The 15,109-nt window shown below is 38.2% G+C and overlaps 2 protein-coding genes across 2 annotated transcripts; both read left to right on the top strand.

Annotated features, from left to right (window-relative positions):
* Positions 1–596: 596 nt before the first annotated feature.
* LOC121264455 (general transcription factor IIF subunit 2) lies at positions 597–11,076 on the top strand. Its single transcript, XM_041167626.1, has 6 exons — positions 597–1,008; positions 6,644–6,752; positions 9,513–9,643; positions 9,739–9,810; positions 9,964–10,110; positions 10,901–11,076. Exons 1-6 carry the CDS (start codon positions 772–774, stop codon positions 11,018–11,020), a joined length of 816 nt encoding a protein of 271 aa, XP_041023560.1. The 5' UTR covers positions 597–771; the 3' UTR covers positions 11,021–11,076.
* An 838-nt stretch (positions 11,077–11,914) lies between these two features.
* LOC121264444 lies at positions 11,915–15,017 on the top strand. Its single transcript, XM_041167615.1, has 4 exons — positions 11,915–12,264; positions 13,155–13,308; positions 13,605–13,898; positions 14,211–15,017. Exons 2-4 carry the CDS (start codon positions 13,177–13,179, stop codon positions 14,832–14,834), a joined length of 1,050 nt encoding a protein of 349 aa, XP_041023549.1. The 5' UTR covers positions 11,915–12,264; positions 13,155–13,176; the 3' UTR covers positions 14,835–15,017.
* The last annotated feature ends 92 nt before the right edge of the window (positions 15,018–15,109 follow it).

Here is a 15,109-nt window from a genome sequence, read left to right as displayed (position 1 = left end):
GGAAGAAGAGATTTAGAACAGAGTGGACTGCATAAAGACGATAAATAGACTGTAAGATCTACATAATTTTGTTTGAGCGGGGGGTCAATTTTAATGGACTATGTATTTTCTACTTTCGGTTGTAAACCCCAATTAGGTGAATTTGGGCTATGCCTTTTTCTTTTATGAATAAAACTTATTGATTATCTATATAAAAAAAAAAAAAAATTGTTAACATAATTTACATACTAAATTCATGATAAAATAAATTCTATAATCTATATTTATAAATATAAGATAAATACTTTAATCATAAAGTAATTTTACAAAAGTAAATTTATAAACTGATGTGACTTGATGTTGTGCATTAGATAGTAAATTTGTTTTTATTATAAGGCATATACTATATCACATAACGTCATGTTATTCTGAGTTTATTTTTATAAAAAATTTTTATAATATACCGATGACAAATTATACGTATAAAAAAAATGTGGATAGAAAAAATTTTGAAATTGTAAAGATATATTATCATCGACAATTTTTTGAAATTGTGAAGATAAAATAAAATTATACTATATATGTGGATGATCCGTTGCTGTTAATTGGCGGGGCTTCCGTTTCCATTGGCCTCGAGTATATTAATATTAAGAATAACGCTAACACTCCAAGCTGTGCCCGTGCTTGCTGATAATGGTTGGGACTGTTACTCTACAATAGCAAAATCTTGAAAATCCGTTTCATTTCTTCAAGGCCCCTTCTCTCTCTCTCTCTCTCTCTCTCGGTGGCGCCATGGACGAGCAAGGAGGCAGCACCAGAAGCGGCCAGAAAAATGGCAACGGCAACAATATTATCGACGAGTTCTTGGACACGAGCAAAGCGGAGAGAGCAATGTGGCTCATGAAATGCCCTCCCCTCGTCTCTCGCTCTCTCCAGTCTCCTCCGGATGCGCCCGACCCTGCTCGCCCTGTCGCCAAAGTCGTCCTCTCCATCGACCCACTCCGCTCCAACGATGACTCCTCTCCTCAGGTATTCCACAAAAACGCATATAAATGTGTCTGTATGCATGCAATATGCATGTCTGTGTGGATTTATAGGGTTCTATGGTTTATCTCCGTGCATGCATTTCTTTTTTGAATTTGAATATTTGTTTTCCCTTGCATTATGTGAATTTTAGGGTTTTGTGCTTGTCTCTGGCCATGCATTTGGTTTTTGAATTGAGAATTTTCTTCTCCTTTTTTTTTGTTGGGTTTGACATGGTCAGGGATCTTGAAAAAATATGTTTTATATTTGTATGGAACACTTTCCCTTTAATTTAAGTTGTTCAGTTTCTTAATACTCATCGCGGTTGGGTTAGTCCATTTCGCCCTTCTCGTTTCTCATCATTTGGAGATTTTCACTGATGGTCAGCAATTGCGAACCTTGCCGCTCGTTTTCTTCCAAACGGGGTGTTTATTGGGTTTTCTCAGTAGAGAGAAATCCAAGTGCACAGGGAGAATACAGTAGATGGACCTAAATATTAGAAGAAAAAACAGAACAGAAACTCCTGATAGGGAAGATCAGTACGAAAATATGAGTGGCCGTGAAAGATGAAGGGTTTGGAGGAAATAAACTTTGAGCTTGTCCACTGATTTTGCAGATTGTTCGCACACATTTGCTTCTCAATCAGAACTTTAATTTGTTTGGGCTATGTGGAATTTCTTAGCTGTTTATGCTCTGTTTGGATGAGTTTAATGATTTTTTTTTTTTGTTTCATTTTCATATGATTTTTTTTTTTTGGATTTTGTAGCGCTCTATTTTTCACTACCCATTTTAGATTTTACTGCATTTCCAAATGCTTTAGCTCGAACCTTTGGCTCCATACTCACAAGTTTTTTAGTGTTGTGTACTTACCAAAAACATTTTTTACTCCATTTCATCTTGAAAAACTTACGAACGATATATTTACAAGAAATTCTTAGTGTGGCGCATGTGTTATGAGATTGTGACATTGCTTGTGCTTTGTGGCAAGTTGTCTTTAGCCTCTTTATGTTGAACTGGGTAAATACCACAATGAGTGATGCCCATGAACCTTTTCTTGTGTTGAAAAGGCCAGTTAGTCAACAGAGTGAAGTCTTGTGGGAAATGTATTGCACATGGAGGAGAAGAATGATCAAAGCTTCAAGGATTGTGAGAAGACTGAGAAGGAGCTAAAGAATTCATTTTTTAGAACACTTTATTGGTGGATGTCAGCACACATATGTTCCTCCAACTTTAGCTTTTAGAACTTTACTAATCTTCGTGGTCTTTATAACTTGGCGTATCTATTGTATACCCCTCCGTGTACTTATATAGCGCCTTTTTGCTCATTAGTAAAGTTATCTTACCAATAAAAAAGTGGGACTTACAATCCTCAGAGACTAACAAAAGAGGTTTTCAAATCCTTAAAGAGAGTTGCTTCTTGAGTGGAGCAAAACGTGGTGTAATGACATGTACAAAATAAAAGCCCATGTCTAGACCATATCTTATTGCTCAAACGTAGGAAAAAGTACTCTGTAGGCTAGGCCTTGTCATTTCCATATGACATTGAACCTATTTTGAATATATAGTTTGGAAAGTAGGGTAATAATGAAGTGATAATAATGATAGAAAAGTTTCACCATTAGTTTTTTTTATAAGCAGGAAGAAATTTTATTAGAAACGAATGTATAGGCAATGAAGTTTCACCGAGTTGCTAACTCTCATAGAAGAAATAATTCCATTGAGATGTTGAATATCAATGGTACAGATTGCAGGGATGCTCTTGTGATTTGGGATCACGTGGTGGATTTCTTTGAACAACTGCTTACAAAACGGGAGGGGTGGAGGCCAAAGCTGGATGGACTTGGTTTTGACTCTATTGAGCCACATACAACGTCTTGGTCGGAGCGACCTTTTGAGGAAGTGGAGGTAAATGATGTAGTGAGAAGCATGGTTAAAGATAAAGCACCAGGTCCAGATGGCTTCTCGATGGGCTTTTTCCAAACATGCTGGGAAGTAGTGAAAGAGGACATCATGAATATGTTCCAAGAATTGTTCTCGGTTGGGAAGTTTGAGAAAAGCTTAAATGCTACTTTTATCGTGTTGATCCCGAAGAAGATGTGAGCATCTGAGGTTAAGGATTTTAGGCCCATTAGCCTCGTTAATGGGGTATACAAAATTATCTCTAAGGTGCTCGCAAACAGATTAGGGGAGGTTTTGGGTAAAATAATTTTGAAGCCACAAAATGCGTTTGTTCGGGGTCGACAAATCCTAGATTCAGTCCTTATAGCGAATGAAGGCCTGGATAGCAAACTAAAGTCTGGTACCAGAGGGATTATTTGTAAATTAGATATAGAGAAGGCATACGACCATGCAAACTGAGAATTCCTTCTATATTTGCTGGGGAGATGTGGTTTTAGGGCTAGATGGCGAAGTGGATCAAGTGGCGCATCTCAACAGTAAGGTTCTTAGTCTTGATTAATGGCAGCTCTATTGGTTTCTTCAACAACTCTAGAGGCTTAAGGCAAGGAGACCCATTGTCCCCACTTCTCTTTGTTATCATCATGGAGGCCCTCAGTAGGATGCTATCGGCTGTGGTCATGAATGGGTTTGTGGCTGGATTCCCGGTTGGTGACCCCAATCGGGGCTTTATTACTTTATCTCACTTATTATTTGCAGATGACACGCTACTATTCTGTGAGGTAGATCAAAACTAATTGAGGGCATTGAAGGCACTATTACTATGCTTTGAAGCAGCATCAAGATTGAAAGTGAACTTCGATAAATCAAAATTAGTGCCAATAGGGAACGTCAGTAACACTCGACAGTTAGCCAACATACTTGGGTGTAAGGTAGCCTTTCTTCCCATGACATATTTGGGACTGACTTTGGGGGTTGCCTCATGGGCTCTATCCATTTGGGACACAGTTGTTGAGAAGATAGGAAGAAGATTGGCAGGGTGGAAGAGATTGTACTTATTGAAGGGTGGCCGGTTGACTCTCATCAAGAGTACTCTCTCAAACTTACCAACATATTTTTTGTCTCTGTTTCCTATTCCAGCTAGTATGGCGGCTCGAATTGAAAAACTATATCGTGATTTCTTATGGAGCGGGGTGGGAGATGAATTCAAATTCCATCTAGTCAACTGGGATAAGGTGTGCAGGTCAATCTCGTTAGGTGGGTTGGGCATAAAAAAGTTGAGAACATTCAATCGGACCCTACTTGGGAAGTGGCTATGGAGGTATAATTTGGAACCAGAAGCTCTATGGAAACTAGTGGTTGATTGCAAATATGGAAGTTTATGGGGTGATTGGTGTACTAGAGAGGTAAATGAGGCTCATGGAGTGGGGGTTTGGAAGCACATAAGGCATGGGTGGGAAGAGTTTAATTGCCACTCTAAATTAGTGCTAGGTAAAGGTTCCCAAATAAAGTTTTGGAAAGACATATGGTGTGGGGATGAGGCTCTAAAGGATTTTTTTCCTTCTGTTTTCCGAGTGGCACGTGAATCAAGGAGCTTCAGTAGCAGATGTCATGCTAAGATCAGGGGACCAGGTTCAATGGAATGTCATTTTCAGTAAAGCGGCGCAAGATTGGGAAGTAGATAGCTTTGAGGCTTTTTTTCAGCCTTCTATATTCTGTGAAGCCGAATGGACAGCAAGTCGATCAGCTGTGGTGAACACCTGCGGGTAAGGGTGCTTTCTCGGTTTAGATCCTACTATAAGTCCCTCACACATTTACCAAATAGTCAATTCCCATGGAGGAAAATTTGGAGGAATAAGGCGTCTCCTAAAGCAGCTTTCTTCACTTGGACAACAACCCTGAGGAAGATTTTGACAACCGATAATCTAAGGAAGCTCCAGGTGGTTATTTTAGATTGGTGTTGTATGTGCAAGAAATCAGGTGAGACAACTAGAGCCTTGTGGATTGAAGTGTTCAGTCGTGTAGAGTTAACTTTCCTTATGCCCGCCATAGTCGTTGAGCTACTAGCTAGTTGGTCACTCCTGAGAGGTGTCCCACAAATCAAGGCCATGCGGAAGATGATCATGATATGCATTATGTGGTGCATATGGCAAGAGCATAACGATTGGACTTTCGAAAACAAGGAGCGGTCACCAGAGAACTTCATTCTTTATTTTTCTGTACTTTAGTTCTATGGGCCATATCTTTAGATTTTAATGGTCTAAATTTTCATGATTTTCTTGTTTCCACTACTTCGTCCTAGATTGGCCTTATCTCGTGTATATCATCTTGTGTACTTGGGCTATGCCTATCCCTATTAATAATTTTGTTTTACTTAGAAAACCTAGTGTACCACAACTATTTCACTTCTTAGCATCTCTTGTTTTGCCATGTATTTAATGAAGGCACTTAGAGTGGATGAGGCTCATTTCATTCATTTGAAACCACTAGAATTAGCTGTTTGTTATTGCTTTACTTCTTCTCCTTACGTGAGTGCTTTCTTCTGTATACGTCATCTTGTGTGCATAGGATTGCACCCCTATGTGCCGTAATAATTTTTTTTTTTAAATGTGCTTTAACTAGCTTGAAAACTCTTCTCAATCCTTTAACAAGGGCTCCCTCAGGTCACACTTTTTTTTTTTTTTTTTTTTTTGACGTAAGAAATTTTTTTAATTCACATAATTAGGCATAGCCTAAGTATACAAGAAGTATGTAAGAGAAAACATCTAATTACAAGCTAAGAGCTGGAAAAAGTAGCATAAAAATCATTAAAACTAATCCCATCCAATACAATGGCCGAAGCCCAAAGTAACAACGTATGGAAGAAAAAATCTCTAACCCCTCCCGACGAACATTCTCTATTGTCGAAACAACGACCATTCGTCTCTCAGGTCACACCTTTTTAACGTCAAAAGTAGAGAAAAAATACTATTGAGGGTTTGTGCATTTAGTCCACTAGCTGAAAGATTTATTCTTGTCATCTTTGTGGCTATGGAATTTCAGATTGGATGATGTTATGGTACTATCTTTCTTGAACCCCTAGGGGTTGGCTCAAGTGGTAAAGGCCTTGGGCTTGGGGTATACACCCCCAGATCTAAGGTTCAAATGCCCTTGGGTGCAAACAATCTCTAAGAGCCATCGGACTAGGGGATTTTTTCCTTGAATTACCCGAGGTGCACTTGCAGGAGATTCCTGGCCGAGGGCCTGTGCACCCCCGGGATTAGTCGGGACATTGTTCCCAAACACCTGATGCCAAGAATAATAAAAAAAAAAAAAAAAAAAAAATTCTTGAATCTTATGCACTAAATTCTTTTACCCTTGTCCTTCATCATGTTAGTTGGGTGTTTCCTTTTGAACTTCATATGTAAAACCCCTCTACACTCTTAATGAAATGCGTTAATTTTGTTTTTTTTTTTTTGGACTTTAAGCCTTTTGATCATATCCTGTGGGTATGATCTCCTCTTATAATGCCTTAATATTTTTTCCACTTACTAGAAAAAATAAATACTTTTTTTTCTGTGCATGTATGTAAATATGAATCTTTGTTTCTTTGTGAGTATGCCTATATTTCTTTGAGGATAAAATGTCCTTATTCAGAATTTAATATTAAATATTCAAGCTCAAGGAGAAGCATTGGAATCTGTTCTTTCCATGTCCATCCTCTTGTTGCCTTCGTCTTTACATGTATTGCTTAAATGATGCTCAGTTCACCATGGAATTGGCTGGCACTGAATCTGGACATATACCCAAGTGTTACTCTATGGATATGTCTAAAGACTTCATTCCAATGTCTGTGTTTTCTGAGTCATCACAAGGTAAGCATCCATTTATCTATGGTCTTCTTGTTCTGAAATTCCATTTGCGAGAATAGATTGCTTAGTTATAGTTAATGTTCACTTTGCTCTAACATGATGATGCTGAGATCTATTTACAGAACTTCTGCTCTTGATTTTTGGCCCTATTCTTTATATGGAACTTGAGATTATTTGGTACTGTAGTTGCCAAAGTGCAAGTTCATAAATGGATCAACAATTGGAGTTGAATGAAGCTATTGGTTCCTTTGAAGTAGACTTCATTTCTTTTTTTTATAGGTAAAATAGAATTCATTTCTAAAGTCTATTAGAGTGAGAGAATGCATGTAGGTGTATAATATAAATGTATTTTTATGTGCCGATTTGAAGGAGCAGCGATCAGCTATGTATGGTAATTTGTCATATATGCCAATACTAGAACGGGTTTGACCACATATGTCACTGTTAAAGTCGAGGAGCTCATAGTATCTCAAACCTTTTGTACAAATCAGGACTCCAACTGTTTTTATTTTATTTATTTTTATAGAAGAAGACAATTTTATTAATAAGAACAAAAAAGGCAAAGCCCATGTACAAAGGACGTGTACAAAAGAAAACACCTAAATTTCTAGGAAGCAGAAAATGACAACAAAAAGTTGAGCGGAAGCTTCATTAATCGCTAAAGCCAAAAACCATTGCAATAAAGAGTACACAAAAAAAATTCCGAGTTTCCTCCAAAGTGTGCTCCTTATCTTTAAAATACCACTCATTCCTTTCCAACCAAATACACCACATAAGACACAAATGAACCATCTTCCGCACAACAACTACTTGAGAGCAACCATATATCTTGTTCCAACACGCAAGAAGATCCACCACTCTCAAAGGCATCACCCAAGCCAACCCAACTCTACTAAAAACTCCATCCCACAAAGCCTTTGCGACCTCACAATGCAAAAGTAATGATCCACAGATTCCTCTTGCTTCTTGCACATGAAGCACCACTCCATAACAATAAGGTCATGCTTCCTCAAATTATCCATAGACAAAATGTTCCCAAGTGAGGCTGTCCATATAAAAAAATGATTGTGGAAGGCACGTGAGACTTCCAAATACGCTTCCAAGGAAAAAGGGGGCAATGTTGAATAGTCAACACCTTATAATATGAACGAACTGTGAACTTTTTACTGCCCATAGGCTTCCACAACATCTTATTTCTCTCATTACCCCCTATCCCCAGGGAATATAAGAAGCTGAAAAAATCAGAAACATCTTCAAGTTCCCAATCCTGTGCATTTCTAATAAAACAAACATCCCATGCAAAGAACCATTAGAACAAACTAACAAATCAGAAACAAAAGCATGTCGATCAGAAACCATATGGAAAATAGCCGGAAACACCGTATTAAGGGCCCAATCTTGTGATACTCCATATGATAAGGATAAGGGTAGGTGGTGTATGGGATCCCACATTGCTTGGGAAGGAAAATTTCTTGCTCTTTATAATATTCCAATGAGGTTCTAATTGTATCACTGACTAGTCCTTTTGGAGTATAGGCCATGTGATTTGGGCCTTCCATTGAGGCGTAACAAATGGTATCAGAGCCTATCCCAACCAGAAATGTGAAACTTGAGCTATGCCATCTACGATGGACTGGCCGGAGAAGGATGTTGGGAATTTAAGGGGGGTAGATTGTGATACCTCATATGATAGGGATAAGGGTAGGTGGTGTATAAGATTTACAATTGCTTGGAAATGAGAAGTTCTTGCTTTTTATAATGTTCCAATGGGGCTCCAATTGTATAATTGACTAGTCCTTTTGGAGTATAGGTTGTGTGGCTTGGACCTTCCATTGGGACATTACAGATCTCCACACCAAACATCAAACCAAAAACGGATCCTAGAACCCTTCCCAATGTCATAGCTAACATGTTTAACAAAACTCTCCCACCCCTTTCTAATGAACTTCCAAGGGCTCCAACTGTTTAATACTTCAAAGTCTTGAACATGAGTTCTAAATACTCAGGAACTATCATCGAAACTAATTTATTTTATGAGCCTTTCTCGTGAATTAACAGTATGCATGATTTGATCACCAGTCCAGTCTTTAATTTAGAAACACTTGTTCAGCAATGATTTGCTAGAACAAATAGTAGGAGTATCAGAATACACTATTGCTTATAAAAAAAAAAAAAAAAAAAAAAGGTATCAGAATACACTATTGTATTAACCAACCTATTTGAGGTGAGAGAAAACTCAACCGTCATATTGTTGCAGAAAAAGTGAGAACTAGATTCCTGACCTCCAAAGTTAAATATGGAGTTCAGGCTAAACATTCAGAGGAAGAGAATATAATATATATGGAAGTTCCTGGGTTAGACTTCTTGATTCAACATGTATCTACATTAGAATTCACTCTGCCCGGGAAAAAGTTTACCTTTCAAATGTTCATGCATCTAATTTCTTTTAGTTATCTTTATGTATGCTGCTTATAATGTTAACGTATACCAGTGAGGATTGAATGCTTAGGATTAACCTGAATATTTATTTATTTATTGGCACCGGGTGTCCGGAAACAGTGTCCCGACTAATCCCGGAGGTGCATAGGCCCTCGGCAAGGAGTTTCCCTAACTTGAATATTTATAGAGAGAACCATAAGTTACTTGTTCTCTTAATTTGATTATTTCGTGCTGTATTTTGGATTGCTCTTAAAACATTTCTAATTCTTCTTTAGGCCTGTCGGTTTGGCAGGCTCAATTGATTAAATTTCCTTTTATTTGTAGGGAAGTGTTCTGTGGAGGGAAAAATACTGAACAAATTTGACATGAAGCCCCATAACCAGGATATTGAGAACTATGGGAAACTCTGCCGTGAAAGAACAAATAAATATATGACTAAGAGTAGACAGATACAGGTTTCCCTTTTTACTTCATATGCATATGCAACTTGACATCAATAATTTAATCATTTTTTTTAAGTTTGTTGACTTCCTCCAAATTCCCATGCCAGGTGATCGACAATGATAATGGGGCTCATATGAGGCCTATGCCAGGGATGATTAGTGTGGCTTCTGGACCGAGTGTAATTACTGCTACTTTCTTTTTGTCTGTATATTCTTCTCTAAAATTATTTTGGGTACATAATTTATTCTGCCACTGTATATGCATGTTAGAATATATTTCTCGTCTTGATTTTAATCATGATGTATAAGGAGAGCTGCTTTGTTTGGAATAGGATAAGAAGAAAATGCCAGCTAAGGGCTCAGACGTGAAAAGAACAAGAAGGGATCGCGGTGAAATGGAAGAAATTATGTTTAAGCTATTTGAAAGGCAACCAAATTGGACTTTAAGACAGCTTATCCAGGAGACAGACCAACCTGAAGTAGGTTTTTTAATTTCAGATGTTCTCATTTTGATACTTTCTATTATATCTACATATGTTCTAGCTCTGTGGAGGGAAGTAACATCTTCAGATATCTCTAAGAGCCTTTTCACCACTTATGTTCACCATATGTATGGCACCTGACTACTTTATTTCCTTCTCCTCCTCTTCTGTGACACGGAATTGCTAGAGTATGACTCCTCCTGTCACTTAGTAACATGCCATGAAATTAGTTTGATATACAAATAAAACTATATTTCATCTTGCACCATGCCCTCTTATGCTAACTGATACATTCTTGATCCATGTTTGATGGATGCTACGAACTTTACAAGGATCAAAACTTAGTTTTTTCTTAATAGAGCATGTGCTAACTGATACAATCTTTAAGTAACGAAAAGGATTTATTGCGTCAGGATCTAGGGATATAGTTTGCAGAATGATTATTTAGTAACAAGACAGTTTTCCTCCAAACTTCCTCCAACCCAGTCTTTTGAACTTCCATGTGTTCCTTGAGCTTTCTCACATGCTTTTTTAATAGGTTTAATAGAGCATGTGCTTCTCACATTATCAAGCACATGAAAATACAATAAAATTTAGTTGGATGATTTTCCTGTAATCCATTTTGGAGGAAAACTTTATTCTCGGCAAAGAGAGTGGTTGATAGGAAACCAACTGGATTTTTATGGGCCAACGTTGATAATTAGTTTTTGATTTTCTTCCTTGTATTTATTGTTCTTATCTGTGTTATCTCCCATATGATTGTAGAACTGATTTTGTCTTTCTGCAGCAATTTATGAAAGACATACTCAAAGACCTGTGTGTCTACAATAACAAGGGAGCTAACCAAGGATCTTATGAGCTGAAGCCGGAATACAGGAGAACAAATGAGGAGCCAACTCCCAAATAGGTCACAGATTATAGATTTACTCCATATGGAGAATTTTGGTACTGAATTATATAAGTTGATAACCAGCACTATCTTTTTTTTTTTTTTTCCCCTTCCTTTCAGAAGACAATGCCTTCAATTTTATAGAGAATTATAATGTTTTCGTCAATGCAAACATGAAAAGATGATGGGCTACTCTTACTCCATTCTCTCGAGTTTTATGTGCAAAGCAAATTGCATGATTATCATGGGCATAATAATACTACATTCTAATCAACGCGGTGCAATTCTAAAGCTGTACTGTAGCTGTGTGGGGCCTAAGCATAGACTAGTCAAGTCGATGCCATAAGAGAGAGAAACTGGAACGTTTTGAGTGTGTTATTTGGCCCAATGTTGCCCCGAAGTCTCTCGAATTACCATCTTCAGAATCGGGAAAAGTACTACTTTGTACACACCTAACCATACCAAGTCTAGACAGTAAGTTTTGGATTTCTATCATCTAGTGGTTAGGCGATGAGCACAATGACACATGCACATCCATTATGTAAAAACTATTATCCTAAATATTATTCTATTCAATCACTCGCTTTGGATGGCAAGGGAACGAATCCTAGTTATCACCATACTCATCCTAAAACTAAAAGCATGACCCTAAATCCAAAGCCCAACACACATGGCCACGCCATTTTTTTTTTTCTATATATATTTTTATTTATTGTCGATCAATACCAACTCTGAGGTGGGCAACAAGGATACTTTCAGACAGGCGGGCCAGCGAGTACCTGACTCGTTCCTCAATTTTCTGTGATCCCAAAAAAATGGAAAAATATATATAGAAGAAGAAAGTTTCAAATTTCTATGCAACTTGTTAGAGCTCAACCTGTCTCCTGAATAAACAACCAGCAAATCTTGACGAAGCGTGTGCTATGCGCTGAGTCGCTGACCCTCTCCAACTTGGTAAGCTCTGCTCTCTCTCTCTCTCTCTCTCTCTCTCTCTCTCTCTAGGCGACCTCTCAACAAAGCCAAAGGGCGTGTGTGTACCACGGCGTGATAAAGGGCGTGTGCATACCACGGCGTCTCTCTCTCTCCCACTCTCTCACCAAATAAAGAAAAAGCATTCTATTATCGTCTAACCATCTTTCATTGTTCACACCTACCACTCTCCGATTCCTTTCTTTGTTCCTTCTTGGCTTCTCTCGCTTCTCCTGCTTTTGTTCCAGTAATCGGCCGGCGCTGTTCCTCTTTGCCCTTCCAAGCCTCTCGAGGTAAATACGTCTATAATCTTCCTCTAATCCTCAATTCTTTCTGGGTTCGTGATATTGCGGACCGTTTCCATTTCAACGCGCAATTCATTTTTTGTTTTGTTTTAGATTATTATTATTAGCTTCCAGGTCTTATTTTTCCCATTTTTATTGTATTTCTAGTGACTTTACTTTTATCTCTGAGAGCTGTACATTCAGTTTGCGTGATATGTTTAATATTGGTACTAGATTTTTGGCTACGGATTTTTTTCGTTCAAAATCGATTCTCTCGTAATACACGCTCCTGATTTATTTATTTTTTTAAATATTATTGGGTTTTTCTGTAGAGTAAGATGGAAAATTCTCTCTCTTGCATATCTGCAGTGGGCCTGTCGCCTTGAGGTTTACTCTATTCTGAATTAAAGGATTTCGGCAGGAGATTGATAATAAGGAGATTTGGGTGTGACATGTAATTCGATATTTTTTTAAATACGTAAGGCATGATGACTTTGGGATTGCTAGATGGGTTTTGAATTGGGTTTCAGAAACTGTCTTGCATGCGTACTTTTGGTGGTTACGAAAGGGATTTCACGATATTTAGTTGGGTCCTTGGGATTTCATTTTGTCTGGGTTAGTCACTGCAGTTGATTCTTCCCTCTCTCTCTCTCTCTCTCTCTCTCTTTGTTTCCTTAAGATAATTTATGCTTCTGACGCTAGTTCTTTTTTAATTTCACACACCCTTGAGCTCGAGCTTGTGGCCGTATAACAAATTTTAGATTAAAAGTCATAATAGGCATTAATTTCTTTAGTTGATGTCACCCTCAGTCAGTTGCATTTCTTACTGTAGCACTTGATTTGAATTTTTTTATGCTCTTTCCCTTAACAAATCTTTATTTTCCTTTATTAATGTGCAGGACACTTCGTTGTTTAATAGATATGGAATTTTTCTTTAGAAACCTAAATGAAGAGTCTACGCCTCAGCTGGACATGCTTAGATGTCCATTCTTAAGGAACATCAATGAACCGACTAACTTCTCCTTCTCATCGTCCCTGGCTTTCCCAATGCCTGTGAGTTACCCATTTTCAATGGCTTGCTCTTTCATTTAATACATCTGTAATATGGGTGTCTCTTAGTATTAGATTGAAAGGTATTCCCATCTCATCTTTCTGTGCACAATTTTATTGACTTAATATTTAGCTTGAAACTGATGTCTTCTTGAGTTGTCTCTTCGTGACGCAGACCCAGCTATTAATTTCAAACCTATGCCTGCATGTCTTGGGCTGGCATACTATGCTTCGATTCGGCTTTTCCATGCTTGTTCAACTTTGAATTCTTATGTGTTCTTTAACTTTTTCCTGCTCAGGTACGTGGAGCCAAAGGTCCCATTTTTGAAGATGGCCCCAACTTTGATATGGCATTTAGGCTTTTTCATGGGTGCGACGGAGTAGTCCCCCTTTCTGCAAAATCATTTGTGAGTTCTGAGAAAGTAGTGCCTGAGCAAGTTCCAGCCCAGTTCAATCCTTTAGCGGCTAAGGCAGCCACTATCAGCCTGTCATCCTTTGGACCTGGAGGACCTTTCAGTTTTGATTCATTTTCTGAGAAGTTTAAGAGTCAGAAAAGAAAATCCAACTCATCCAAGAAAGATTCTTCTTCACAGGTAATTTATTGTCCCTTTAGTTCAAACTCAAACTATATATATACCTATATGAAAAAAATAGATCTATTCAAATTATGATTTTCACATTTGATTCTGTTATATAAAATTCAAAGCAAGGTCTAAGTTATTACTGGGGAACTATTTTATTCATGCTACAAGGCACGGTGAAATTTAAGTTCTCTGAAGTTCTTAGAATGTGTAGTATACTTCATATCGCTTACCAAAGCTGCCCATCACTTTTGATTGAACTTCCATCATTATTCATGTTTGTCATTTACTTATCTCTTGATGATTTGTACGATCCTCTTTCAGGGAGGAAATTCAAAGCATGAGGCATTGAGCAACGAGTGGCTTCAAACTGGAAATTGCCCCATTGCAAAGTCTTATCGAGCAGTTAGCAATGTTCTTCCCCTAGTTGCTAAGGCATTTCAGCCCCCTCCAGGTATGAAATTCAAGTGCCCGCCTGCAATAGTTGCAGCCCGAGCAGCTATAGCACAAACTGCTTTTGCAAAGAACCTCCGGCCACAACCCCTGCCTGCAAAAGTACTTGTGATTGGATTACTGGGGATGGCAGCAAATGTTCCTTTAGGGATATGGAGAGAACACACTGAGAAATTCTCACCAGCCTGGTTCGCTGCAGTTCATGCGGCTGTTCCATTCATAGGTATGCTGAGGAAGTCCGTGTTGATGCCCAAAGCAGCTATGGCTTTTACCATTGCAGCATCAGTGTTAGGACAGGTCATTGGATCTAGAGCAGAACGTCACCGAATGAAGGCAGTAGCTGCAAAGAAATTGGTTCTTGCAGGAGCACCTGCTGGGTCAAATCCGCCAAGTGTGGTTAAATCAAAAGGCGGACATTGTGGTGAAATTGTGAACTGGAATCCAGTTTCCCTTGACCTGTCTGGGTCTTCTTCTCCAGCAGATGTTTATTGCTAATTTTTTTTTTTCACTAGTTATGTCATCGTATGTTATATCCTTGTTTATTACAAGGTGTAATTCTGTGTTCAACAAATTATGCGTGCCTGTTTCATATTGTTTTGGCTCTTTGCTACGTTCTTATTGAGGTTACTTGTCGGCAAATAATGGAATAAATGAAATACCATGAAAATGGTTTACTTATTTCTGTACTGTTTTCATGACTGGAACTGATCAGGTTTGCTGCAAATGATGTGTGGTGCAGTAGGTATAACGTCAATCTCCATGGAAATTTC

Source organism: Juglans microcarpa x Juglans regia, chromosome 1D (genome assembly GCF_004785595.1).
Source record: "Juglans microcarpa x Juglans regia isolate MS1-56 chromosome 1D, Jm3101_v1.0, whole genome shotgun sequence".
NCBI lineage: Eukaryota > Viridiplantae > Streptophyta > Magnoliopsida > Fagales > Juglandaceae > Juglans > Juglans microcarpa x Juglans regia.
Note: the sequence above shows the minus strand (reverse complement) of the source record. Positions and strands in the feature narration are given on the sequence as shown.